The sequence below is a fragment of the Nuphar pumila genome, chromosome 17 (assembly GCF_984573655.1).
Source record: "Nuphar pumila chromosome 17, dmNupPumi1.hap1.1, whole genome shotgun sequence".
NCBI lineage: Eukaryota > Viridiplantae > Streptophyta > Magnoliopsida > Nymphaeales > Nymphaeaceae > Nuphar > Nuphar pumila.
Genome location: NC_143265.1, coordinates 81,910,967 through 81,937,169, shown reverse-complemented (window position 1 = coordinate 81,937,169; position 26,203 = coordinate 81,910,967). Strand labels below are relative to the sequence as shown.

General features: G+C 41.3%; 2 protein-coding genes and 2 long non-coding RNA genes across 4 annotated transcripts; 2 read left to right on the top strand and 2 right to left on the bottom strand.

The window, feature by feature from the left end:
* Positions 1–6,876: 6,876 nt before the first annotated feature.
* Positions 6,877–7,594, top strand: LOC149812493 (uncharacterized). Its single transcript, XR_016428458.1, has 3 exons — positions 6,877–6,999; positions 7,095–7,176; positions 7,320–7,594. It is a non-coding gene; the product is annotated as an uncharacterized LOC149812493 (long non-coding RNA).
* Positions 7,595–10,815: 3,221 nt separating this feature from the next.
* On the bottom strand, positions 10,816–12,183 carry LOC149812492 (uncharacterized). The gene is made up of 2 exons (XM_089992577.1): positions 11,921–12,183; positions 10,816–11,068 (listed from the first exon to the last, which is right to left on the bottom strand). The coding sequence occupies exons 1-2, from the start codon at positions 12,140–12,142 to the stop codon at positions 10,982–10,984; spliced, it is 309 nt and encodes a 102-aa protein (XP_089848703.1). The 5' UTR covers positions 12,143–12,183; the 3' UTR covers positions 10,816–10,981.
* A 794-nt stretch (positions 12,184–12,977) lies between these two features.
* LOC149812491 (uncharacterized) lies at positions 12,978–21,798 on the bottom strand. Its single transcript, XR_016428567.1, has 5 exons — positions 17,820–21,798; positions 16,328–16,365; positions 13,386–13,467; positions 13,180–13,309; positions 12,978–13,100 (listed from the first exon to the last, which is right to left on the bottom strand). It is a non-coding gene; the product is annotated as an uncharacterized LOC149812491 (long non-coding RNA).
* Positions 21,799–24,271: 2,473 nt separating this feature from the next.
* LOC149812490 (heavy metal-associated isoprenylated plant protein 25-like) lies at positions 24,272–25,223 on the top strand. The gene is made up of 2 exons (XM_089993065.1): positions 24,272–24,377; positions 24,811–25,223. Exons 1-2 carry the CDS (start codon positions 24,272–24,274, stop codon positions 24,960–24,962), a joined length of 258 nt encoding a protein of 85 aa, XP_089849191.1. The 3' UTR covers positions 24,963–25,223.
* The last annotated feature ends 980 nt before the right edge of the window (positions 25,224–26,203 follow it).

Below are 26,203 nucleotides of genomic sequence, written 5' to 3'. Positions count from 1 at the left end.
TAAGCAGAAGCGAGTGTTAAAAAGTAGTATGAAGCAGGAAGTGAGAAGCGTTTGAGAAGTAAAAAAAGAAACGTGAAGGAAATGAGGGAGATGCTAAGGAAAAATGAATAGAAAGCAAAAAAAATAAATAATAACATGAAAAACAGAAAAAACAAAAGAGAAATGAGTGTGAAACAAAAAAGATGCAAGATGGAAGTGCACTTCCCTCAAATGGTAAGCGAGTTTCCTCCAGAAAAGGGTGGCGCTTCCCACTTCGGAAGCCTTAGAAAGGCACTTCCGGTTACTGTGACCTGAACTGTGGTTTCCTTTTCATAAATGTAAAAAAAATGTTTCCACCCTGTGCACAGTCCCCTGTTAGTGTTTTTTTTTTTTTAAGCAGAACAGTTCCCTGTTAATCTTTTTTTAGTCCGAAGGAAAGTCCCCAGTTAGTCGAATGACTCCTTATGCAGATTTAGTCCTCTTTTCTGACCCTATGGAAACCCTCAGCTATATTTTGAAAGGCTAAACATGGATAACTGTGTCACATAATGTCTTGAATTGGGTTGATTGCAGCTAGTCCAAATTAATTGGACCAGTAGTCTATGAAGATTTGTCCAGGAATGTACTTGGCATCAGGTCAATTCTCAAGTACAATCTTGGACTTTATGGAGTGATGCAAACAGATGGAATAAAGGCCGGATCATGCCAGATTCAAATCTGAATTTGAAAAGCGAACAGTAGATCCAGATCCAAATCATGTCAATTGAGGTACGTTGAATTCGGATCGGAAGCATATGTGGCAATACTGGATTCAATGAAAAAAATTAAAACTCTTTACATGTATAATACACAATCAGATCAGATTTTGATCTGCATTAGATCCAAACTAAAATGCTGATTTGAATTCGATCTGAATGCACATTTGGATCCTACTATAAGAGTCCAGAAATAACCGATCGGTTTAACACACCTTGATGCAATGATGTATACTTGGTGCCAGTGTTGTGTGGCATTGGATTCGAGCCCACCAAAAAATCTGGATTCTGGGTAATCCGCGGATAAATGAAGACCACTAGTTAGGAAGAGAAAATCAGACAATGGGTTGGGCATCGCTTACTTTGATTTCAGAAGAGTTGGGTCATAGTTCAGAACGGAGGGTGATCGTGCAGCAGTTGCACCTGATTCTCTCTCTTAATACAGCAAACAAGATCTGAAACATTAAAAGCTACTTAGCCAATTTTTTATTTATATTTTAAATGTTAGAATAGAAAAACCATCCTCAAAATCAGAGACCTAGTCAGGCTGGACTCTGTCTGCCATACCTGTGGTGCACCCCTCAACCCCAGGGAACTGCCATGCTTGGCTTTACTGGACAGAAGTGCCCCACATGGGGGTTCGAACTCAAGATAGGAGATATTTGATGGGGCAGCGTAGAGAAGTGCGTCAGATTGGTAGTGGAGCAAAGCAGGTTATATGTTCCCCCCCGAACAGGGCAGTTAGCTACATCTCATGATCGGGGGTCCCAAAGAGCACCACGTATGTAAGCATGTGCGTCTCGTATCCCCATGTTTGTCAGCATTAATTAGCGTTGGAGTTTGATGCGATTGCAAAGACTTAAGTACCCTCTCCTTCATTGATGCAAAAAAAAATAACGGTTCTTGAAAAGGAGTGGTTGTAAAGACTTAAGTGCCCCAAAGATGATTATTTAAGACTCAGTCTCTGCACTGCAGGATTATCCGAGAAAGAAATCTCCCCTGGAGGAGGCCATGAACATCAACCCTCTTACTCTCTCTCTCTCCCTTCTATTTCTGCTTTTGTGCACATCCATTAGAAGATCATACATTGCTCCATCAAGCACCGACTGACCTGCACAGGAAGAGGGTCTGAGAGCTCCTCCCAGCGTGGGTAGCATCACCAGTGTGGGTAGCATCATTCAACTTGAAGAGTTATGGAGTCTGATTCAGAGCTTTTACCCTAACAGAAGGGGGGTCTGAGGGCTCCTCCCAGCGTGTTCATGGCCTTTTGCCCTTACAGGAGGGGGGATTTACATTTCGTAGAACACCCGTCACCGGAACGAGATGAACACCCGTCACCGGAACGACGGCTCCGCTGAGACCTCCTCGCTAGGGAGAGGAAGACGACGTGGTGGAGCTTCTGCTGGCCATCCTCAGCGCGACTACACCGACTAGGTTGCTGTCGAGGAGGAGGGCGAGAACGGTGACTCTTAGCTTGGGCAATCTTTCTTTTGATGATTGTGGTTGTAATGTATCGTTGAAGTTAAAATGGAGAATGAAATGACAATGAAATTTGCTGAAAATTTACAGAAATAAACTAGACTCAATAACGAAGACCCCACTTTTTACGGATTTGGAACATGACCTCTGGTTAGGGAGATATGACCCTGACAAGTTGGTCCTAATTCAGGTAGCGATTTACAACGATTTGCTTACTGAATAACATTACAAATCGCTATAGCGATTTGCGGAAACACTACAAATCGCTATAGCGATTTGCGAAAGAATCTACAAATCGCTATAGCGATTCACGGAAGACACTACAAATCGCTATAGCGATTTGTAGTGTCTTCCGCAAATCGCTATAGCGATTTGCGGAAACACTACAAATCGCTATAGCGATTTGCGAAAGAATCTACAAATCGCTATAGCGATTCACGGAAGACACTACAAATCGCTATAACGATTTGCGATTTGTAGTGTCTTCCGCAAATCGCTATAGCGATTTATAGTGTCTTCTGCAAATCACTATAGCGTTTCGTTGGAGACTCGAAAATACTACAAATTGCTGTAGGAAAGCCCGATAATACTACAAATCATTGTTGGAAGCCCCAAAAAAAATTTGGTCCGGAGGGCGCTGCCCCCCGAGCCCCCCGCCAGGGGCGGCCCCCCTGGACCCCCGCCCGCTGACCGTACAGCGGGATCCGCGCCGGGGGGAAACCCCGGACCCCCCTCCTGTAAGGGCAAAAACTCTAAATCAGACACATAAGTAAAGAGAGAAGGGAGAGAGAGTGAGAGGGTTGGTGTTCATGGCTTTCTCCAGAAGGAACCCTTTACCTCCCTTGATTTCTTCTCTAGAGAAATAGAGGGTTTTACAGTGTTTTACGAAGAAGGAAGAAGAAGAAGATGACGATGGAGCAATGTAGGATCGTCTGTTGGATGTGCACAGAAGTAGAGAGAGAAGGGAGAGAGAGTGAGAGGGTTGATGTTCATAGCCTTCTCCATGAAGAACTCTTTGTTTCCCTTGATTTCTTCTCTAGAGAGAGAGAGGGTTTTACAGTATTTTATGGAGAAAGAAGAAGACATGTTTGTCCTTTTTTTGAACAGAAAAAGAAGAAGACTTTGAAGAGTCAACATCATCCTCGACTTTCTGGATGAAGGACATGTTTGTCCTTTTTTTGAACTGTTTGTTTTTTCTTTTTTGAATGAAGGGCATTTTTGTCATTTTATCAAACCATCACTTTATGAGAAGAATAGCAAGAAAGGGTACTTAAGTCTTTGCAACAACACCAGAGTCCGATGCAAAGTTATGTCAACATACACGGGAATACGAGCCCCATGTGCTTGTATACGTGGTGCTCATTCAAAGCCCCGAACACAGACGTGGGATTCAGTGAATCATCGGGGGCGAACATACACAACCCTCTCGTAGTGGAGAGAGAGATTGAGAGAATATGATGGCTTTTTTCATGAGGGTTGTGTTTGTTTTCACAAACTCATATTTTTATGATAGAAAACCTGAGCTTATATAAACTTTATACCTCCTGGTGTTGCGATCTTGCCCAGATAACCAACTCTCATTAAGCAGGGTCTACTAAACAAACATGATTAGGTTTAGAAAATGTTTTTTTTTTAAAAGCAAACTCGGGTTAGTCATACCCCACACCAGTTGTGATTCAACTTATCATAGGGTTTTGAACCTGCAATGTCCCACCACAGGGAGATGTGCACCGACAGCTCCTACCAACCACATGAAGCCCCGTTGGTAATTTAGAAAACATTTTTGATAAAGATAATCCCAAAGTAAAAAGGTGATTTGGATAGAGATAACAAAAAAGTTATCGTATCCATGCATTTGAGATGAGTGGCCATGAACCCGGTAACATGGTCTAACAATATCTCCCAATGAACGAGCCTGAGACTGTGTGGGCAACCCTTTCTGGTTCCATGGGGTGGAGAGGACATCTCGTGATTGGACTGAATACATGGCAAGGTACTTGGTGAAACCACTAGATGCCAAGGATCCATTCATTGGTTAGATGAGTCCCTGAATGGATGCATGGCATCTGTTCGTTGGGCCGAGTACCAAATCTACTATCCATGGACTAGGAGGGTAGCAGATCCAGTGTAGGGCAAAACTTTTTCTTTTCAAAAAAAAAAAAAAAAATATATATATATATATATATATATATATATAATTTCTGCCCAACCAGGGGGAGCCATGTAGTGGCCACCCCTTGTAAAAGAGGAAGTGCCCCATTAAAGAGGGAGGAACCTAGTGTACGGTCCCATTCTTAAAAGGGTAAAACACTCATAAATGTTTGCCGCGAACACAGAAGGAGAGAGGGGATCACTATCCGCTTGTCTGGTAGGAGCACCTAGTGAACGTCACCTTGTGTTGGGACGTTGCAGGTTCAAACCCCAATGGTATAGTTGTACAACTGATATCTGGTTGGGGTCTGCCTAACCCCAGCTTGCCTTTAAAAAAAAACTATTATTATTAATAACAATGGTTGCATATATCATTCTACCTTTTCAGCTTAATTCCTGAAACACTCTTATTGTATTGGTAGATATGAAAATTTTCCCGGAATACATGAAACTCCTTTTGGATCTCGTCGTTGGCAAATGGGATATCATGGATACCACGGATATTTTGAGTTCGCAAAGTGATGAGATCATGATAACTTCAAACTAAATTTAACATATATTTTTTCAATATAACTCAATTTTATTGTGACGTTAATGATGCTTTTTTTTTAGGACGAAGGAAAAGCTCACTAGCTAAGAGTCGGATCACTTGATGGGCCCACCTCCGTGCAAGGTAAAAACTCCAAGTTGAGTTTTATTTTTTAATTTTCTTAAAAAGTTTCTATTTTTTTATTTTCTATTTTCTACAAACAATTTTAAATATGCCTAGATTTTCTAACATTTTCTTAATTTTTTAAACTTTATGACAAAATTTTCTCTTGCCAAGAAAATCCCAATGCTGAGATTAGTGACTATGACGCAAAACCAGGTCTGACAAAAATGGATCTCTATTTTACATAAAATCAGATCCGGTTTTTGTCTGGATCAAACTCGGATCCAGATCTGAGTTAGAGAAAGCCAGACCAAGAAGCCAACCAATTAGCTAATAATTGCTTGTGGGGGCTAACCAAAGCCAAAAAAGGTGCCCGCTCCATCCCATGTCAATCCTAGCTGCTCACATCCAAGAGAAAATGTAGACCAATCTTAGCTGTTGATTGGATGGCTAGGATTAAATGTAAGATAGAACCTGTCCTATGTCAAAGGAGTATAAGATCCGTACTCACCAAAATCAATCCAATGGATTCAGGTCGACCAGATATATATCCAGCCCAAACCAGACAAGATTAATGATTTATGAGCTCTGGTCGTCAATGTAAGATAGAACCTGTCCTATGTCAAAGGAGTATAAGATCCGTAGTCACCAACAAAATCAATCAAATGGATTCCGGTCGAGACCAGATATATATCCAGCCAAACCAGACAAGATTAATGATTTATGAGCTCTGGTCGTCAATGGCCATGCTGGTCCTTGTCTAGAACAACAAGGTAGCAATGCAATCAATTTGTTAGGAAAGTTCTATATTATCACCAATATCTGGATCTATGTCGCAAATATCGCCCATTTTTTTTTTAAATTATCACAATAATTTCATTGTTATGCTGAAAATAACTTGATATTTGTACATTGATGCTTTGGATGAGGTTTTAACCTGGTATTAGCATGCTAACAATGGTTTTTCAATATCCTATAATATTTGTGTATTTATTATATTTATATAATTTATAGTTTTATGTAAGCCAATTAATTTTATTTTAGGATTTTTTTGAGAAAAACTATATTTCAAAAAATAAATCCAAACTTGAGATGTGAGAGTTGTTGGTAAAAATCTCGCATCTTTCCTCCTCAATTGAGCATGAGTATTGGATCTCCTCTCATGTAGACTATGCTTCTTTAACCACCGAGGGGGTATCCCATGTGGTAAGCGGGTCCTGTGCCAAGCTGAAGGCCCAGGTTCGAATACCTCGGACACATGGGGCTTAAGAGATTATCTGGTAGGGATCTGCCTAACCCCAGCTTGCCTTAAAAAAAAAAGACTAAGCTTCTTTGTCCAATAAATCACTATCATCCTGAATAAGCAAAACTTTTCCCCACCTTCAGTCTTATTACAAGCATTCCATAGAGTCTTCTTGGTGCTTAACAGCCTGGTTGTTTCATTAATGATGAGCAAGCTTCTAGTGAGGCCTCTGACCATATCAAACAAAGCCACTGCACGTCATTGTGGTAAGAGAGAAAATATAATAATTGCACCCTTTGGGTGGGTGGGGAACAACCATATCCTTAAGGCATAAACAAAGCATCTAGTGGTTGTTTGATTATCAAAAGGCATATGTGGCCCCATCCCTATCAAAACTAAAGTCAGGCCCCATTTTCTCCAAAAGCATCCAAGAGGCTGTGGTTGAAAATACTGCTCAATTGTGGTCTGAACGCAAAGAAGAGTGTAATAGCTGTCAAAGTTGACAATGGGACCCCAAAACCCAGTTGTTTGTCTAAGCCCCTAACTTCCCATTCTCTCTGCTATTCTAGGCTGGCCACTGCCACAGTTTTGAAGGACATGGCCATTCATTCCCACTACTCTGAACATCAATGTTGATTTCTTGGGCTAAAAGTAGGCTCCTCCATTTCTGGTCCAAGGGTGGAGCAGCCATGCAACTCTCTTCAAGTCTTGCATCACTGGAGTCTCTAACGATGCCTCTGGTCTCTCTCTCTCTCTCTCTTTCTCTCTCTCTCGCTCTCTCTGTGTGTGTGTGTGTGTGTGCGTGCAATTTATGGTATTTGGTATTGGAGAGCAGGAACAGGTGATTGTTTTGACAGCAGATTTAAGGTGTTCAGATGGAAGACGAAGAGTGTCTCAAGTTTTATCAAGAATGGATGGTAATTCTTTTATTTATTTTAGATTATAAAAATACCGTTCTTTTTCTTTTCCTATATGAGATTATGGAGAGAGACGACTATTTTTTTTTTCTTATCTAATTGATATGATTTCATACTGTCCATATTGATGATCTGTATCATAGAGGATATTTTGTCGGTCATGGTGGACTCCAGGGAGAAGACGGTCACCCTGAGTTGCAGATTTGGTGGCAATACAAGAAGAAAAAGCATCAGCACAAGCGAAAAATTGCAGTCTGTGTTGCTCAAAAACTGCAAGAATTGTTAGGGCTTTCATGGCCATATCCATGGCCAAATTTTTTAATAAGGGAGTGACAATGAGGATGTACTCTTGTGTGACCTCTTTATGTTGATATGCACAGCTGCACGAAGACCACAAACACTCGGATATAAAGTGACCTTTGTACAGAAGCAGGAGGCTGTAGTCATGATTAATGAGAGTCCTATCATGTGTTTTTGTTTGTTTTGGCTCGTCAAGGGAAAACCTCCTCATCACTGACCGCGCATGGTCGGGCCTCTAGTTGGTAAAACCCTTGAAGCCCCCCTGCCTCTTTGAGGAGTACATCCAGATTCGACCTTGCAGCAAGAGATGCTCTCTCTGGGTTCCAAACCATGGGCGTTCTATAATAGGAGACAAACCATGATCGCCCCTAACCAGGAAGCTGGAGCCCCCTCGTGGGTGAGGAGCGAGTCCTACCATACGTACGTGTCACTAGATTGGTGACCTTAGACTTGGGTTAATGGACCCCCTCTTCTTTTTGAATAGATCAAGCCATATTGTATGTAACTGATCAATGGTTATATAGTCAATCCCACTGCGCACTTCACTTGAGAACTGCACATATCCCACTTGGGAACTGTGAGAGTGGGGGCCCCATGCATCTCCATCATATGAGATGTATGGTGGGGATCGAAGATAATGAAAGAATTGTTTATTTACAACATGACCTGATTTGCTCACGAAGCTTCTGCTACGTCATAGCTTGAGTGCTATTCAGATTCTATGGCCAACCTATTCTTCGCACTGCACTATGAGAAAAAAAAATTGATCTCTTCTTAAACAGACTGACAAGATTTATTTGTTTTTATTGAAAGGCAAGCTCAGACAAGTACCAGTTACACAACTATACCATTGGGTTTTGAACCTGCAACGTTCCTCTATAATTTGAAACATAGAAAGGTGAAACATATTGCTTATTGTTACATGTTTAGGGTTTGGGTAGGCGGGCTAAACCAAACCAAACCATTTACTTTGTGATGGGTATATAATTTTTCACAAACCCGCGATACACTAGACTGCCCAGTCTAGCCAGCCTAACGGCTAAAAGCCGCACACCAATACCTTTTCATGTGTTGAATCATTTCATTGGCCCTACGTACCATCTCGTATGCAGCTGCCTAGCGAAAGCTGATCAAGCACATCTTTAAATGCGTATCCTATCTAGTCCATGCCACTTAGTGCATTGTCGTCTCATACCAACTATCACTACTAAAAATAGCACAAACTGTTCTTAATCTTGCATGCCATAAAGTGTATTGTGACTCCATGCACACGCTATAACAAAACCTCGCCATTGAAGTAATTAACATGACCTTATGGCCCCTAGTTCGAAAACTGATGTTTGAACACCATAACAAAGAGTACCACCCAGACTTATTTATCGATGCTTTAGCATTAACTCGCCTAGCCCCGAGTCACCATACTCGGATGGAATCACCTAAGGTGATCCCTGGAAGAAGTAGCCTTAACCCACATGCATCCCCGTGCGTCTAAATGCTACTCATGGAAAACTCTTGAAAGTTGAGAGGTCATTAACCAAATCCCCAAAGGCAACATCCTTTGATCCACTAGCACTGCTTAACCAAAAAATGCTCTGCGTCTGTGCTGCCATACAACGATGCACTAACGATGATAGTGTTTCCTATCATGTATCATGCTATCACAGCACTTCATCGATCAAGGCAACACATATCGCACGTTCCTACACTCGATGCATTTTTCAATCACTATCGTCCCAAAGCGGTCTTTCAGTAGAGCTCCGCACTGCACCTGCCTCATTCCGAAGGCTCGATCTGGGACATTCTCCCTCACCCAAACCATTGTCGTTATCGACAATGTCGGTGCAGATAAGAATTATGTCTTAGCTGATATGTCAATTTCTCTTTGCATTTCTCTTTGGTCTACTTCTTTTCTTCACCCTACTCAACTTGTTTCAGTTTTCATCCACCATCAGAGCAACCTTTAACACACAAAATCACATTCCTTAACAAGCCTTCGATCACTTAGACAATGGTCTTCTACTTCATTAACATCGAGCATTATTTTCTCCTGGGACCATAGTATAGTCTCATATATAAGTGGGTCATCCTCACCCACACGACAAACTTGTCATCTTCATGCTCATGGTTGTCTTTCGACCGCATCAAAGACAATTTCAAGCCCTTAGTGGTCCTCGCAGAGAAAGACGACTATCAATGCATGCCACAAGGATATCAACTCCTTTAAGGCACCAACTTGCGGTTTTCAACAATCCAAACTAGTCCTTAACCAAGATAAATAATCAATGTCCCCTTCAATGTCACACTCAATGAACAACAAAGTCTCCGTGAATCTTTCTGCTTTGATACAAATTTTTTAAAGCATAAAATTTTTTGCAAACCCGCGACACGCCAGACTGTCCAGTCTGGCCAGCCTAACGGCCAAAGGCCACATACCAACACTTTTCCATGTGTTGAATCATTTTATTGGCCCTGCACACCACCTCGTGCGCAGCTGCCTAGCGGAAGCTGATCAAGCACATGTTCAAATGTATATTCTATCTAGTCCATGCCACTTAGTGCATAGGCGTCCCATACCAACTTTCACTTCTAAAAATAGCACAAATTCGTCTTAGCCTTTCGTGCCATGGGGCGTATTGTGACTTTATGTGCATGCTACAACAAAACCTCACCACTGAAGGAACAAGACCTTGCGACCCCAAGTTCGAAGACCAATTGATGATTAAACACTATAGCGAAGATCACCACTCAGACTCATTCACAAGCGCCAAGGCATTCACTAGTCTAGCCCTGAGTTACTATACTTGGTTGTAATCACCTAAGGTGATCTTTGGAGTAATTAGTCCTAACTCACATGCATCGCCGCACGTCCAAACACTACGCGTTAAAAACTTCTGCAAGCCAAAATGTCCTTAACCAAATCTCCAAAAAAAACATCCTCTGATCCGCTGGTACTGCTTAACCCACTACAACAAAGCAATAGATTAGCGACGACCACATTTCGTCGCTAATCCGTCGCTAATCCGTCGCTAACCATGTTAGCGACAACGCGGCGACAGTATGCTTACGTCGCGAATATTTCGACGCTATTTGGCGACGGAATAATTTCGTCGCCAAGTCTGTCGCTAATTGCGACGGAATAACGAGCGCTATATTCCGTCGCCAATCCGCCGGTACTAAACGGCGACCACGGCGTGGCGACGGATTTAATTCCGTCGCTAAGCCGTCGCTAGATTAATATGAATAGCGACGGAATCATCCGTCGCAAAAATGAAAAAAAATAAAAAAAAATTTATTTAAAAATTAATTACCGAGAACTGTACAATTTATATTTTCTGTACAATTTATATTTCCTGTAAATAAAAAACAAACCACACAAAAAAATTCATATAACAAGTATCTATAATAATTAATCGTTCCACCTTAAAACTAAGAAGTTTAATTATTTACAATTCAACAATTACAATTAGGAAAAATAAAAAAAATAGAACTTCTTCAACACAGTCCTCTAATCATCGCCAAGATTTTGTGCGTCTTCTTGTTCATTGTCTTTATCTGTCCCTTCAACTCCACTACCCTGATTATCGCTAGCAGCCTACACAAGAAAAGAACAGTCAGTATTGATAAACAAAATATAATGAAATAAATTACACACTATATGTGATTCTATCATGTGCTCATGTGTGATCTAAGGCAATAAAAAAACTCTATATGTGATTCTATCATGCTCATATGTGTGCTAAGGCAGTCAAAAAATTGAATATGTGATTATAGCATGTTCATATGTGTTCTAAGGCATATAAAAAAACTCTATATGTGATTCTACCATGCTCAGATGTGCTTTAAGGCAGGCAAAAAACTATATATGTGATTCGATCATGCTCGTATGTGTGCTAAGGCAGTAAAAAAATTGAATATGTGAATATAGCATGCTCATATGTGCTCTAAGGCAGGCAAAGCCAAAAATTTTATATGTGATTCTATCAAAAATGATATATAACATGTTCATATGTGTTCTAAGGCAGTTAAAAAACTCTATATGTTATTATAGCATGTTCATATGTGTGCTAAGGCAGTCAAAAAACAGAATATGTGATTATAATATGCTCATATGTGTTCTTAGGCAGTAAAAAAACTGAATATGTGATTATAGCATGCTTATGTGTTCTAATGCAATCAAAAAAACTTTATATGTGATTCTATCATGCTCATATGTGCTCTAAGACAGACAAAAAGTTAAATATATATATATATATATATATATATATATATATATATATATGTGATTCTATCATGCTCATATGTGTGCTAAGGCAGTAAAAAAATTGAATATGTGATTATAGCATGTTCATATGTGTTCTAAGGCATCTAGAAAAACTCTATATGTGATTCTACCATGCTCAGATGTGCTTTAAGACAGTAAAAAAAACTATATATGTGATTATACCTGAGAGGGACCTGGAATCGAAGATCCCCTATCCTGAACAGCGGCCTTGATCTCATTTCGGAGAAAGGGGGCGACGGTGTATTGGAAGTAGTTATTCAGTGATTCATTAATGATCTCGCGTACATCATCACCGGAAAGAATAGTCGGCTGCTTGGAGCTTATGTCGGCGCAAGAAGTTGGTGAGCCGTAACTGGAAGAACCAATAACTGGTGAAGTGTTCATATTACTCCCAAACCCGAACACGCGACCTTTTTTGGGTTCACCTGCTGCAGTCACCCATGCTGTAGGATCAAATGATGGATGCTGAGTAGCGTCTTCGCCATATCGCTCTACCATTTGTTGCTCATATGCCTCCTACAAAATAATGTTTAAAGTATTCATTAATAATTAATAATAACATTATGATGACTTGCATATATATTGCAATGATTATTAATAGAATTAATACATACCGTTGTCGTTCTCGCCTTCTCTGATACGAAGACTCCCGTGGTCTTCCGTTTATGTGTTTCTACAAACACATCCTTATATGGTACACTGCCTCCTTTTTCTGCTTCCTGCGAAGTTAAATGACAAAAGATTTAGTACACAAATTTGCAACTATACTTATAAAATTAATATTATATATTGATGAGTTACCATTTTCTTTAGGTGGCTCCCAAATGTCTTAGATCCACCTGTGTGTAGATGGGCTTCGGGCATCTTCGATCGATTTTGTGAAGCCTTCGCAGAGCGATTTTTAAATGCATCTCCCGCCCACATATCGCACATTTCATCCCAGTAATCTCTCCTGATAGTAATAGGACCATGGCCCTTCCACAGTAATGGATCATCTACTACGCCAGATGCTTTTTTTGCTGCAGTCTTCATAGTGTGCAGCATGTCTGCAAATCGATTGGCAGCCACCTTCTGCCACACCTTCCTTGCATCATTTTCTTCCACCGTAGTTGCAAAGCGATTCGAAGCCTACAAATATTTTCAGAAAGTTAGTAGACATTGCTTAAATAAATTAAATATGAAACACATTAACTATGAGGAACAACTGTATACCATGAATGAGGACCACAATCTGTCTAATACCTCCTTTGGGTACTCTTTCCATTGAGCAACTGGTCCTGGTAGATGTTGAAGAAGTGAATTCCTAATCTCCCGTACTACTTCTTGTGGCTCAAACCTCGTGCTGCACATGAATTGTTACACAGTAAATATCAATATAAAATATTTAAAAGATATGCAATAATTGAAAACAAAATACTTACGGTCGATTATCGATATACACTATTCGAATGAGTCTTCTTGTGCCAGCCTGAGAAGACCCTGTTTCCTGTGTTGGCTGTTGACTTGTGCGATCAACTGGTGTAGGTGGGTCGTGTACAGGCGCAACATCATCTGTAAAAAACTACACACCAAGTTCTCAGAATGTGCATTTGAACTAATCAAGCATCTAATTAGTTATATGATATACCTATCACAGGAGCCCGTTAAGATGAAGGTTGAGCCTGGCTACTACTGGATGAGCGACCACTATAACCTCCACGAACCATATTCTAACAAATAACATATGTCATACAATACATTCAAATAATTCACATCAAGTATTACAATGCATTCAAGTCATTCACATTAAGCATTGCAATGCATTCAAATAATTCAAATCATTGACATCAAGTATTGCACTAATTCAAATCATTCGTTAATTGCATAAATTATAATACATTCAGATAATTGAAATCATTCACATCAAGTATTACAATGCATTCGAATCATTCGTATCAAGTATTACAATACATTGAAATAAAATTTTTAATCATTCACACCAAGTATTGCAATACAACTCACATCAAGTATTACAATGCATTTAAATAGAGGTTTGTAGTATAAGATTTTGCTCACTAGCTTGAGAATTCTTCCTCGTCACTAGTTTGACTTTCTTCTTCTTCTTCTTCTTCTTCTTCTTCTTCATTGTTTGCCCATCCACTTGGTACATCGTTTGGATCACATTCCTCTATGAATGTTTCATCAGCCAATGGAGATATGACATGCATATCATGCGCAACATCGTGACCATAAGCGAAGTCACAGACATCATCTGATTGATAGTAATCACTGTCTTCAGCTAACTCATCTTCTTGTAACTGATCATACTCGGGGTATAGTTTGGATTTCACCTTGCAAACTGCCCACCATTCATTTCTATCTGACTTTTTTATACTCGGATATGAAGTATAATAAACTTGTTGAGCTTGCGAGACTAATATGAATGATTCATATGTTCCAAACCTGGATTTATGATTCACCTCCACAATGCCTGAAGCTTTGTCGAGTCTTGTTGCAGTTGGATCAAACCAATGACACTTGAATACCGTAACCCTGTTATTCATGCCTAAGTAAGTCAACTCCATTATTTCCTCTATAACACCGTAGTAATCATGTTCATTTTCACCGTAGCTGCTACCCTTGACACACACGCCACTATTTATCGTTGATTTGTTTATACCGTAGTCTTTTGTATGGAATCGATAACCATTTACGATATACCCGTTGTAGCATTGCACAACTTTGGTCGGACCATTTTCTAAATCACATATTCCTTGATCTTTAACATCACCATGGCGAACCTACGCACAGACATAAACAATTATTGTGATCACGATCAATTAAGTAACTTAGTGTTGTGTATAAGTACAAAATTTATGTTAGCTTCTTTACCAACTGTTTCAACCACTCCACAAACTTAGTTTCACGTTCTTTTTGTACTTCTGCATTAGTGAGATGTGAAACTTTGCTTTGCAACTCCAGATCAAATCGTCTGCAAACCACAAATACTTATATTACCGAGCCATGTATCCACATATAGAACATAAAAGGATTTATAATTGAGTTGCATATACATATACTTACTCGATGTATGGGTCGATCGCTGAACAATTAAAAAGAATATAGATGTGTGCTGCATCTTGCTCTCGATCTGTCAATAGCCTTGATCGGCAACTACCAAATGCATGCCCAAGTCGTTGAAATATCGACAGCTTGTCAGCTACAGTTACTTGTTCTCCATCATCGTTACGGGGCGGGCATGTGTAACGTGTTGAAATATGAGGTTCGAAGTACATAGATGAGAAATTTGAAATATCTTCTAAAGTGTACGCCTCACAAATACAGCCTTCTACTCTTGCTTTATTACGAACCTTTTTTTTTAGGTCGAACATGCATCTGACAAGAATATATATTTCAAATTTTAAATATCTGTCATTAAAGAGACAAATATAAAAAAACATATACCTTTCAAATGGGTACATCCATCGATATTGCACAGGGCCACCAACCCTTAGTTCATATGGCAAATGTATGATCAAATGTTCCATAACATCGAAAAATGCTGGCGTAAATATCTTTTCTAACAGACAAACAGTGGTGATTCTTCATCTACGACAGTTCTTACATCACTAGAACTCATATCAGAACCCAGTTCTGTTCCTGCAGCATCAAATATCAAATTCGTATATGGATTATCGTGCACCACATTCACCCGTGCATCAAAATCGTTTCTAAATTCTTCTCCATGAAACGCCCAGTTCTGATAATCACTCACAAAACCCTTCCTGTATAGGTGATGTCTAACGCCATGAGGTTCTACAAATCGATTATTCTTACAAATCTTGCAGGGACACCTAATCCGACCTGTGGGATCTACCGTACTGACACTCGCCGTTGCAAATTCAATAAAACAATCGACACCATCCATATATTCATGCGATAACTCATTGTCCACTATCCTACGGTACATCCATTCACGGTTTGCAGTCATTCTGTCGTATGATGTTACGAATAGTATCCTAACGAATTAAGAAAAAAACAATCAGAATGCGACGATGAAGAAAATATCAAATTTATCATGCAATATACTATGTCAAACAATAACAAGAATTTTGATGCATGCATTGATAACTTAATATTTTCATGTGCAAACTATTAATGACATGATACAATCATTTGAAGCATGCTTTTATTATAAAATTTCACATGGAAGTCAAAATCAAATTGAAAGTAACTACATGCAAGCATGGATACAATTACATCAAACATTGCAATACATCATAATCATTCATATCAAATAAATGGCAAACATGTACCTGCAGCAAACACACTTCAATATCTTACTAACTACTACCATGCTTAGCATGGACTCCGTACTCCAAAAATAAGAACACTTCCATATTTCTACATTAAAATCATGCTCAGCATGATCTCCGAACTCCAACAAAGCAGTCCTAGATATCAACAACTAAGTGAGTGTGTGAACAATAAAGTGCTGCATTCAATAAATTAAATAACATGTGATACGTTTGCATCACTTACTCACCACGGGTATTTACCCGATTTGCATTGTTTTTGTCATTTACTTACCACATGTGGCCGAGCACGAGTTGGTTCCGTTGAAAAATCTGCACAAAAACAAAACAAATTAAGTAACAAACTAACTAATCATGAAACAAGATGAAACACTAACTAAAAAAATTAAAACAAATTAAAACAACTCTAACTAATTGAAAGAAGAGAAAAGAAAAATAGTATATATGTTAAGCCAAATCTAACTAGAAGATGCTAATTTAACAAACCAGCTATAACATGTTGAACCAGTCGACTAACATAAAGTCATAGACAATTTCTAATCTGAACTACTTAGCAAAGGAATAGTAAATCAATCAATTAGTTTACTAGAAAAGATGTGAACTCCGTTTAACCACCACTATCATAAAGAATTCAAATAGCCCTAATCTAACTAACTGATTGTGAGAACATTAAATACCAATCTATCTAAGAAAAATATAATTATAAAAGACTAATAGATTGAAATACTCTAACTAACCAGATTTCAAGAAAACAAATTGAAGTAAAACTAACTACCAGTAGACATTAACAAACTAACAAATTGAACAACATGGACAACTTGTATATATACATTACAAAAAAAATTTCAACTTAAAATCCATATGGACAACATATATGCAAACTACACTTAAAACCATATGGACATCTTATATACACATATTACAATTTTTTTTTCAAGCTAATCACATGGACAACATAGGGATCACATAATAACTTTTTTTTTTTTAAAAAAGAGATCACATGGGCAGCATAGGTATCCATAACAAAAATTCTTTTCAAAACAGATCACATAGGCAACGTAGGTATCTCATAACAAATTTTTTTTCTTCAAACAAACACATAGGCAACATAGTATTCCTACTAAAGATTTTTTTTTCAAACTGATTTACATAGGCAGCATATGCATTAAAAAACAGATTTTTTTGAAACCAATTCACATAGACAGCATAATATATCTCATAACAGATTGTTTTTTTCAAAAGCAATACACATCGGCAGCATGTTATTCCTACTACGGATTTTATTTTTCAAACGATTCATATAGGCAGCATAGGCATTCAAAAACAGAATTTTTTTTTTGACAAGTCACTTAGGCAGCATAACGCAGGGGGTCGACCCCACCTGCCGGAAAGCACGGCAGGGGGTTAAACCCCCTGCCTTTCCGGCAGGGAAGGGGGTTAAACCCCCTGCCGGAAAGGCAGTTCCGGCATGGGGGGTTGACCCCCTGTCGTGCCTTTACGGCAAGGGGGTCGACCCCCCATGCGTTTCCGGCAGGGGGTCGACCCCCCATGCCTTTCCGGCAGGGGGTCGACCCCCCCTGCCGGAAACGCAGGGGGTCGACCCCCCCCTGCCGGAAAGCACGGCAGGGGGTTAAACCCCCTGCGTTTCCGGCAGGGAAGGGGCGTACCCCCTGCGTTTAGAAGAAGAAGAAGAAGAAGAAGAAGAAGAAGAAGAAGAAGAAGAAGAAGAAGAAGAAGAAGAAGAAGAAGAAGAAGAAGAATATTACCTGCGCTTCGCTGGACGGTGGCGGGAGGTTGACGGGGAGCGGCAGCTGGCGAGTGCCGGCTGGCGAGCGGTGGACGGGGAGCGGCGGCTGGCGAGCGGCGGTGGCCGGACGGTGGCGAGAGCCGACGGGCGGCGGGAGGGAGCAATACAGCGAAACAGGGAAAAGAGAAAGATGGATGGGATTAGGGATTTACGCGACATTTAGCGACGGAAAAATTCCGTCGCTAAGCCGTCGCGAAACCAAAATACCAAAAAAGCGACAGAATATATTCTGTCGCTACTCCGTCGCTAATTAGCGACGGATTAGCGACGACAGAGTTCCCTCTCTAAATCCGTCGCTAAAATGGTGTTCTTGTAATAAAAAGTAGCGACAAAAACATGCAGTCGCTAATCCGTCGCTAAGTAGCGACAGATTAGCGATAAAAGTCGTTTCCTCGCTAATCCGTCGCAAATTAGCGACAGATTCTATCTCTAGCTAATCTGTCGCTAAGTAGCGACGGGAAAAATCCGTCGCTAATTTCCGTCGCTAATTAACAATTTTCTTGTAGTGACCAAACAATGCTCCACGTTTGTGCCACCATACAAAGATGTACTAACGATGATACCATTGCGTATTGCGTGTCGTGCTATCACTGCACATCACCATTCAAGACAACGCATACCGTGGGTTCTTACATTCGATGCATTTTCCACTCAATAGAGCTATGCACTGCACCTACCCCATTTCGAAAGCTCGGTCTGGGACATACTTAATATTTGTATATAACCCATCATCATTTTTTTAATATTCAAAAGGAAAAACCCTCACTTCTTATGACTGACCTTTAGTTGATAAAACCCTTGAGGTCCCCTGCCCATGGAGAGTACTTACAACAAAGGATGCCACCGGTGGGTTTCAAACTTGTGATGTCCCGTTGACATTCACAAGTCGCCCTTACTAGATGAGTGAAGCCCTTGTGAGCGATCAATTATATTCAACCACGCAACACATCTCACTTGATAGAGATGTGCTTAGGCCCCATTCTCACAGGTCCCAATTGAGATGCACAATTCCCAAGAGTTGTTCTAGCTGTTATATATGAGAATTTGCCTTTAAAAAACTGATATATAAGGGGATTTAGATCCAATAAAGGCGGTGATTAATTAGTTGTGATTATGATAAAGGGTTTCCAATCTGAGAACTGAGTTTGGTAAGTAATGATATATCCAATTAGGTCTCCTTTGGTTAATCGCTTAATCTACAACCCACCAAAACCCAACCTCCGTCGTGTCCACTTCTATACTCCCCCGGCCATTAGGGCTGGTAAAAAACCGAACGAACTTACTACGAGGTGTTGACCCAGCTTGGGCTCATGTCTGGCCATGTCAAGCTCAAGGTCGAGCAGAGCACGACTCGTGCAAAAAGGAACTGAAACCAATGGGATTTGAACCCTAAACGTCATTTGTAAAACCCCTATACACCAGTCAAATTGCATCATATATATTACTTTTCGCACCATGCATTAGTTTATATATTTTACGATCATGATCTCAGCCCAGTTGAGCCAAACTGGACACCTTCATTTAGTGCTTGACACATTTAGCTTAACGAGCTGCATGTAGCTTGGTTCACCATTTGCATGATCTGATCAAGAACGAGCCCTAGGTGAGCCAAATTGAGTAGAGCAACAAGCAACTCGGTTCATTTTCGAGCCCTATCTCCCATTTTCTACACTACCAAATAGGATTGCAAGTTTGGCAAAACAAGGTCTATCCAAAAGTAGCCTGAATACTGTTGGGTTATTTCCATTGACGTGGAGGATGGCCCACTTTATCTAAGGGGTTGAGCCCACATGGAGATTACATTTGAATCATTTCTGAAAAAAACAGAGTACCTCTTCGTAGGAAGAAGGCAAGAGAAGAGAAGAGAGAGAGAGAGAGAGAGAGAGAGAGAGAGAGAGAGAGAGAGAGGCTGCCGATTTTTTTGGGGTTTAGGTGCTATCAGTTTTTTATCAAGAGATGGTTGTGAGGTTGATCAGTTTTATGATGCATGGCTCTTTAACCTAAATGGTGGAGATTATGATTGGTTCTTGTTGTCTAACAGATTTTTGTGTAGAGTTGTTGGGCCACCATTCTTGGTAATATATCTCTTCAATGTTTTCTTGACTTTTTGTAGAAGTTATCTTTTTACCGAGATACTCATGATTATATGCCTCTAGTTTTAATTAGAGAGAACTTGTAAGTGCTCGTTATTTTGATAATATGGAGAAGTTTGATGGACTACAGTCTTGTAGTTTTTTTTCTTCTCATTTTGAGGAGTTTTTCTACGTTAAAAATCGTTGTGTTGTTATGCGTGTGAGAAGTGTTGTTGTTTGCTCTCTATTTTCTCCAGCAAATATAATGAATTGAACATGATCAGAATCAGGCTTGATTGGAGGTTAAGTATACTTGGTAACTACTTGCAAAATGAAGTTAGACCTGTGATGGAACCATATTTTTAGGATCCTTTTTGCGAAGGCTAGGACCTTGTTTTTCTTTTGTAAAGTTGATTTGCGCGGAAGTATCGTATTGGAGAGCAAACTGCCTTTGCTTTTTCTTCTTTTGAGAGTAGGTGTGAGGCGCCACTTGTAACACTTGTGAAGTGTGTGCTATTGAGTGTATTTTCACTATAGACACTACTCTATTACAAGGCTTACAAGGGGGTTTCATCTATTAAGCTTGCTAGATTACAAGGCTTAACGAAGCAAGCAATCTTTCACAAATGCACAGGCCAAGCGGGCTCTTGCAGCCAATGCTGCAGTTGCTGTCAACACAACAACGCCTCCACACTGTCACAACCGACAGGGAGGTTTTCTACCAAAGTTGTCACGCAGGACAGCTACACAGGCCAACTAGCACTACTGCACTTGCAGGTGCAGGAAGGCACACAACAGGGTCACTACAGTGCCGTGGCGTGTGGTGCAGAGGGACAGCACAGGCGCGGTGATGCGCAGATGGCTGAAGGCGTGGCGCGATGCTGCAGAGGCTAGGGCGGTTCTGCGACAAAGGCTAGGGAGGTTTCTCGGCATACTCAACGTGCGCGCGGCAAGCCAACGGTGGACGTGCGTGGAAGAGGTTCGCACGACAGGGATGTGCGTGCGGCTCGGGTGATGCACACAACAAGAACGCGTGTGGCAGATGAGGGATGGCGCGGCATGGCAGACGCTCGTGCGGCAGTTGGCGGGATGCGCGGAAAGGCGGATGGCGTGCAACAAGTGATTGAGTGCGCGACAAGGTGGAGGATGCATGGGAGGCAGACAACGCGCAACGAGCGACGCTGAGGGAGGTTTGCACGGCTAGATGAGGCAGGTGCGCGGCAGGCGTGGCGCAAGGGTGCATGGAGTGCGTGCGCGATTGCGGCTGCGTCGTGCGGTAAAGGCACACGTTATGAGGCGTGCGTACAGGTGCAGCACAGACACAAAGTGACTGACGCTGCAGCTGGAGGCCGATCCTGGGCCTCTGACTTCTTCCCGAACAATCGCCGGTCCAGAAGCTCTAGACTTCCTTTACAACAGTTGGACGACGTTTGTTGACCGAAGAACCTCCCTTTGCGCATAGGCAACAGAGAAATCCCGCAAGGCTTGAAGTACACGTCAATTGGCCAAGGTAAGCCGAAGTTGATCCGGAAGAGGCATCACATGAAATGCAGTGAATGCTTCGGCCGAATCTAATTAAAAACAGGAGAGGGACAAGACCAGAGCTCACTGATTCTGCGGTTGAAGCTTCGCAATCTTGACATCTTCTTCTGTAGCTTGAAGGAGCAAGAATATGCAAACACTGGATGTGCGTTGAGCTCGTCTAGTCTCGAAGCACGGGATGACGCCCGATCCAACACTTGCTAGGCAAGGCTAGCACAGTTGGCCCAAAGAAAGACTTAGAGGTCAGTCCCGAATTCCTCCACGAAGGGAGAACCAAGTGCACAAGGCACAGAGAGAAAACTCTCAAGACCGAAGTCAATTCAATTTCATATATTTCAAAAGATACAATTCATTATACAGGCGCCTTATTTATAGGTTAAGAGAAACCAGAAACCGAAAACCAAAACCGCCCATCTGCAAGTGGTCCCCCTAGCAGCTGACGCTCCCATGCGTTGAGTCTGGACGCTCCCTGCATTGGCAACCCAGGCGCCCATGCAGTGTATCCGGTCCTGCTGACCTGGCGCACTCTCCACCGCCAATTCTTGTCTGCTTGGGTTCAACGAACCTGGTCCGGCTGAAGTGGCAAAGGCGCGCATAAGCAAAATGAACTCCACACTAGCAGTGCGGCCTTCTGCCGTGGCATGCGCTGGCGTGGCAGCGCGACTGAGGCAACCGGCTGGCGTGAGTCTCATCTGCGGGTCGCATCACCTGCTACCAGGTTCAAGCTAGGATTTGACCATTTAGACGTGTTTTTTGTAATGAATAGTGATACTTGTGGATACCAGTGGCATTTAAATTCAAGCCACTGAAATGCATTGTAGGTGGAGTAAGGTACTCCAGGAATGTATAAGAAAAAGAGCTTTTGAGCCAAATATGCCACAGGGTTATATTCTATAATATGGCTATATATGCAGCTCTTTAGAACAAGCCCTTAAGGGCACGTTTGTGTGTCACAGAAAGCCGGGGCTTTCCACAGAAATGTACATGGCCCCATGAGTTTCTGTGGGCTTCACTGTGATCACACAAACAGAGGAACCCCCTTTTTTTTTTAAAAAAAAAAAACCCAAAGAAACCGCACCTGGCATGAAGACCAATTCGCGTTGGCTCAGCCTGCCATACCTACGGTTGTAATGTCGGCAGTGTGAAACTCTGAGGCTAGGACCCCCTGCCCCCCAAGGCCTATCCTAGTGGTTAGCTTGCGTAGAGGGCAGATGCTCATGAGAATCAAACCTTGACTACTGCCCTTCAAAGCAGCCAAGGCCCCACCCCAACCCTCCTTGGGGCACAAAATAACCTCTTTCCTCAAGAAAAGAGGCCCTCGTTTCAAGGACCCCGCTTTCAGGGAAAAGGTTTCCCATTGGGGGGTCCAACTTTCCCTAAGTCATGGGGCTTTTGCCCAAAATCTCCCTCTATGATTCACTGTCACAAAGACATAATACGATCTGACATGCGAGTTTGAACTTTGTTTTTAAATTAAGATACGGGAACATGTTTTTTTTAATTGTTTAATCATTAAAAGGCTATTTTTGATATTTTAATATATAAAATATATATTTAATTGTTTAATCCCTTGCCGCACTCTCCGGGGGGGTAAGGTGACCTCAAGGGTCCTACCAACTAGAGGCCAGAATATATGTGGTCGGAGATAGAGGGTTTTCCCTTGGATTATAAAAAAAAAAAATCAACAGACTAGCAGATAATGTTGATCTTAACCCGCCTACAAGTCATAATATTCATTGTGATACTATGTTAAAGAGTTAAGACTCGAATCTGGCAAAAAGTTGTCCAGGTTTGGATCAGTGTGATCCAATTGAACCAGATACATTTACAACTTTTTAGAGAGAGAGAGAGAGAGAATCACACATGGCTTGCTTTGCTCCCAGATCCTTTTGTTTTATGAGAAATAAAGGATCGATGGAGAGACCGAAGCCTTACCCTCTTCCACCTTCACAAAGGATGTGAATCAGATTCCCATAGCAAAAAACAAATGAATGAACTCAATGGGTTTCCATTCATCTCAAGAAATCTCCGAAATCCCAAACTCATATTCCAATGCTTAAATGCCTCTTTCCCAATCCATTCTCATTCTTCTCACTGGAGGAAGCAAACAAGAAGTTGATGCAAAATCAAGACGTTGGTTGTGATTCCTTATATATGTGAAGATCGCCCATCTACATCAAAATGACAGAGCCCGGGTAAAAACATTCCGACATATGTCGGAAAAGGCAAGTTTCAGTCACCCTCCCACATTAGAATGTTTCAAACAGAGCGTTTGGATGCACCCATTTTTCCCAGAAAAGTGATAGATTGGGAAATTGCATCTTGGAGTTACGGTGTAATTTCCCAAGCTATCCTTCTTTTGAGGAAAAGGCAAGTTTCAGTTAGGGATGGCAGTGGGGCGGGGCAGGGGACAAGGTCTCCACCCCCGCCCCGCCTCAAGATTTTATCCTCCACCCCCACCCCGCCTCCCTGGCGGGGATGGATTTTATCCTCCACCCCCGCCTTCATCCCCGTTTCATGTCCTCCATCCCCGGTTCAAACGGGAATGAGGCGGGGCGGGGAAAAGTGCACGTCCATCCCCGCCTCCATCCCCGGACAGGGATGGATTTTAACCTTCGTCCCCGCCTCCATCCCCGTTTCATACCCTTCATCCCCGGTCCAAACGGGGCGAGGCGGGGCGGGGCCCCGCTTTCCCCCGGTCCACTGCCATCCCTAGTTTCAGTCATCCTCCCACATCAAAAGTCAAATCATTCTACAAATATGCAAATTATGGAAGGAAAACAATAAGAGAGATAAAATGTTTGTTTATGCTTTGGTGCAGGCTTATTGCATGTTGATGAGGATCACTATTGATTGCAACGGCTGCTTCAAGAAGATCAGAAGAGCTCTGCTCAAGATGCAAGGTTGGTTCTTCTCCGGAAAATATCGGGAAAATAGCGATACATAAAAATATGTAAAAGACATACAAGTATAGGCTGAAAACCTCTTTTATTCTGTTAAAATAGCAAAAAAAAACTTGATATTTTCAAAATAAGAGATATTGTTAAAATATCAAGAGTTTCTCTATATAAAATATGGCTTTTAAAATATCACAATACAATTTCCATGTTTTCAGAAAATCAGGGATATTTTCCGTGCTTGATGACCCCTTTGTTCTACGTTTAACTCTCACCGAATGTGTGGGTGCCTTTAATTGTTGGGTTCCGTGGGGGTAGGCCTTTTCTGATCTTATCTTTAAATAAAACCAAGTTTCCTCCTTCCTCAAAAAAGATATGCAGGCCAAAATGGTGTGTCCGTGCATGTGACATAGTTTGTTGTGTTTGGTGTTTGTTGAAGTAATCCACAGCCACGTGATCGACAGAAAACAAAGCAGAGTCAGGGTGTGGGGTTTTTTTAATCCACCTGAAGTCGCCATTTCCCTCAGAAAACACATCAACCGTCGGATCGAAATTCTCGAAATCCAGGAGGTTGATGTAGCTACATTCTAAGCAGCCAAGTGAATCTTCTTCATATGTTACAAAACGAATTCATGGCTTCTTCCTCACAAAGTGCTGATCGGCAGTCAATGGCATCGGTTTACCAAACAGAGATCCCTTGGTCAATTCAAATTCTTGGTGTAGTTATGATATTATTAACAAGTTTTAAATGGGTGCTTTTAAATTCATTTTTCTTTTTCTTGGTACAAGGAACATGTCATGCAAATGTAAAATGAATATTCAGTTTGTTCATAATAATATGTTGTAAAATGGATTATCCTGACCAACGGGGGGGCTCCTCCCACATCAAAAGTCAAATCATTCTACAAATATGCAAATTATGGAAGGAAAACAATAAGAGAGATAAAATGTTTGTTTATGCTTTGGTGCAGGCTTATTGCATGTTGATGAGGATCACTATTGATCAAAATTCAAATCTAAACTTTGTGCAGGAGATTTAAATCCGAGCCTGGATCTGAATAAGATCTGAAGTTATAGGGTTGGGTCCATATTCAAAATATATATGGTAATGTTCGATTCAGTAAAATAAGACCAAAATCAAAGGTTTTACTTGTAAAAAGTACAAAACAGATTAGATTAGATTCGAATGGGGTATAGTTCCAACACAAAACACCAATCCCAATCTGAAATTGTCCAAATGTATAAATCTGAATCTGACTCAAAAACACTTTTGGATCTTATAAGAATATGTATCCAGAAACGGAATGCCTGATTCAGATCTGAGGTCCCACTAAAAATGTCCCATTTGCACTCATAGCACTCTACTTTTCCCTAATATGTAATCTTTAAGCTTAAAATACATATGGATCCAGAAGAGTGAACGGGATCCGAGCTTGCTTAGGCGCCTGCCTATGTGACTAGAGGTGGGCACTGGGCTGGGCAGTCCACCATGGGCAGGGCCTGGGCCTGTAAATTTGTCCCTGGCTCGGCCCAAACTGGTAGGATTGCAAACGGGCTGAATTCAGAAGTCAAATTTGCAAAATTTGTCTGTCCCCGATCCACCTTCCCATTGAATTTTGGGATCCGAGATCCGATCTGTTTGCAACTCTACGAACCGGGCCTTTGGTCCAGGCCAACCCAACCCAACCCATATATATATATACTCTCATCCCGGCCTGGCTCATTTAGGCCCATGGGGCGGCTTAATCCCTCAGCTTGATCATAAAAGAAAAAAAAAGGTGCACCTTGATGGGTCGGATACGCAATCGATTGACTGACCCGACCGAAAATTC

What these genes read in the sequence shown, in the direction of transcription:
- LOC149812492 (XM_089992577.1), bottom strand. Translation starts at nt 12,142, where the DNA reads ATGAACACTTCACCAGTTATTGGTTCTTCCAGTTACGGCTCACCAACT. An exon ending in CGATTCCAGGTCCCTCTCAG is followed by an intron (nt 11,069 to 11,920) that starts GTATAATCACAT and finishes TTTCTTGTGTAG; the next exon opens with GCTGCTAGCGATAATCAGGG.
- LOC149812490 (XM_089993065.1), top strand. Translation starts at nt 24,272, where the DNA reads ATGTTTGTTTATGCTTTGGTGCAGGCTTATTGCATGTTGATGAGGATC. An exon ending in AGCTCTGCTCAAGATGCAAG is followed by an intron (nt 24,378 to 24,810) that starts GTTGGTTCTTCT and finishes TGTTTGTTGAAG; the next exon opens with TAATCCACAGCCACGTGATC.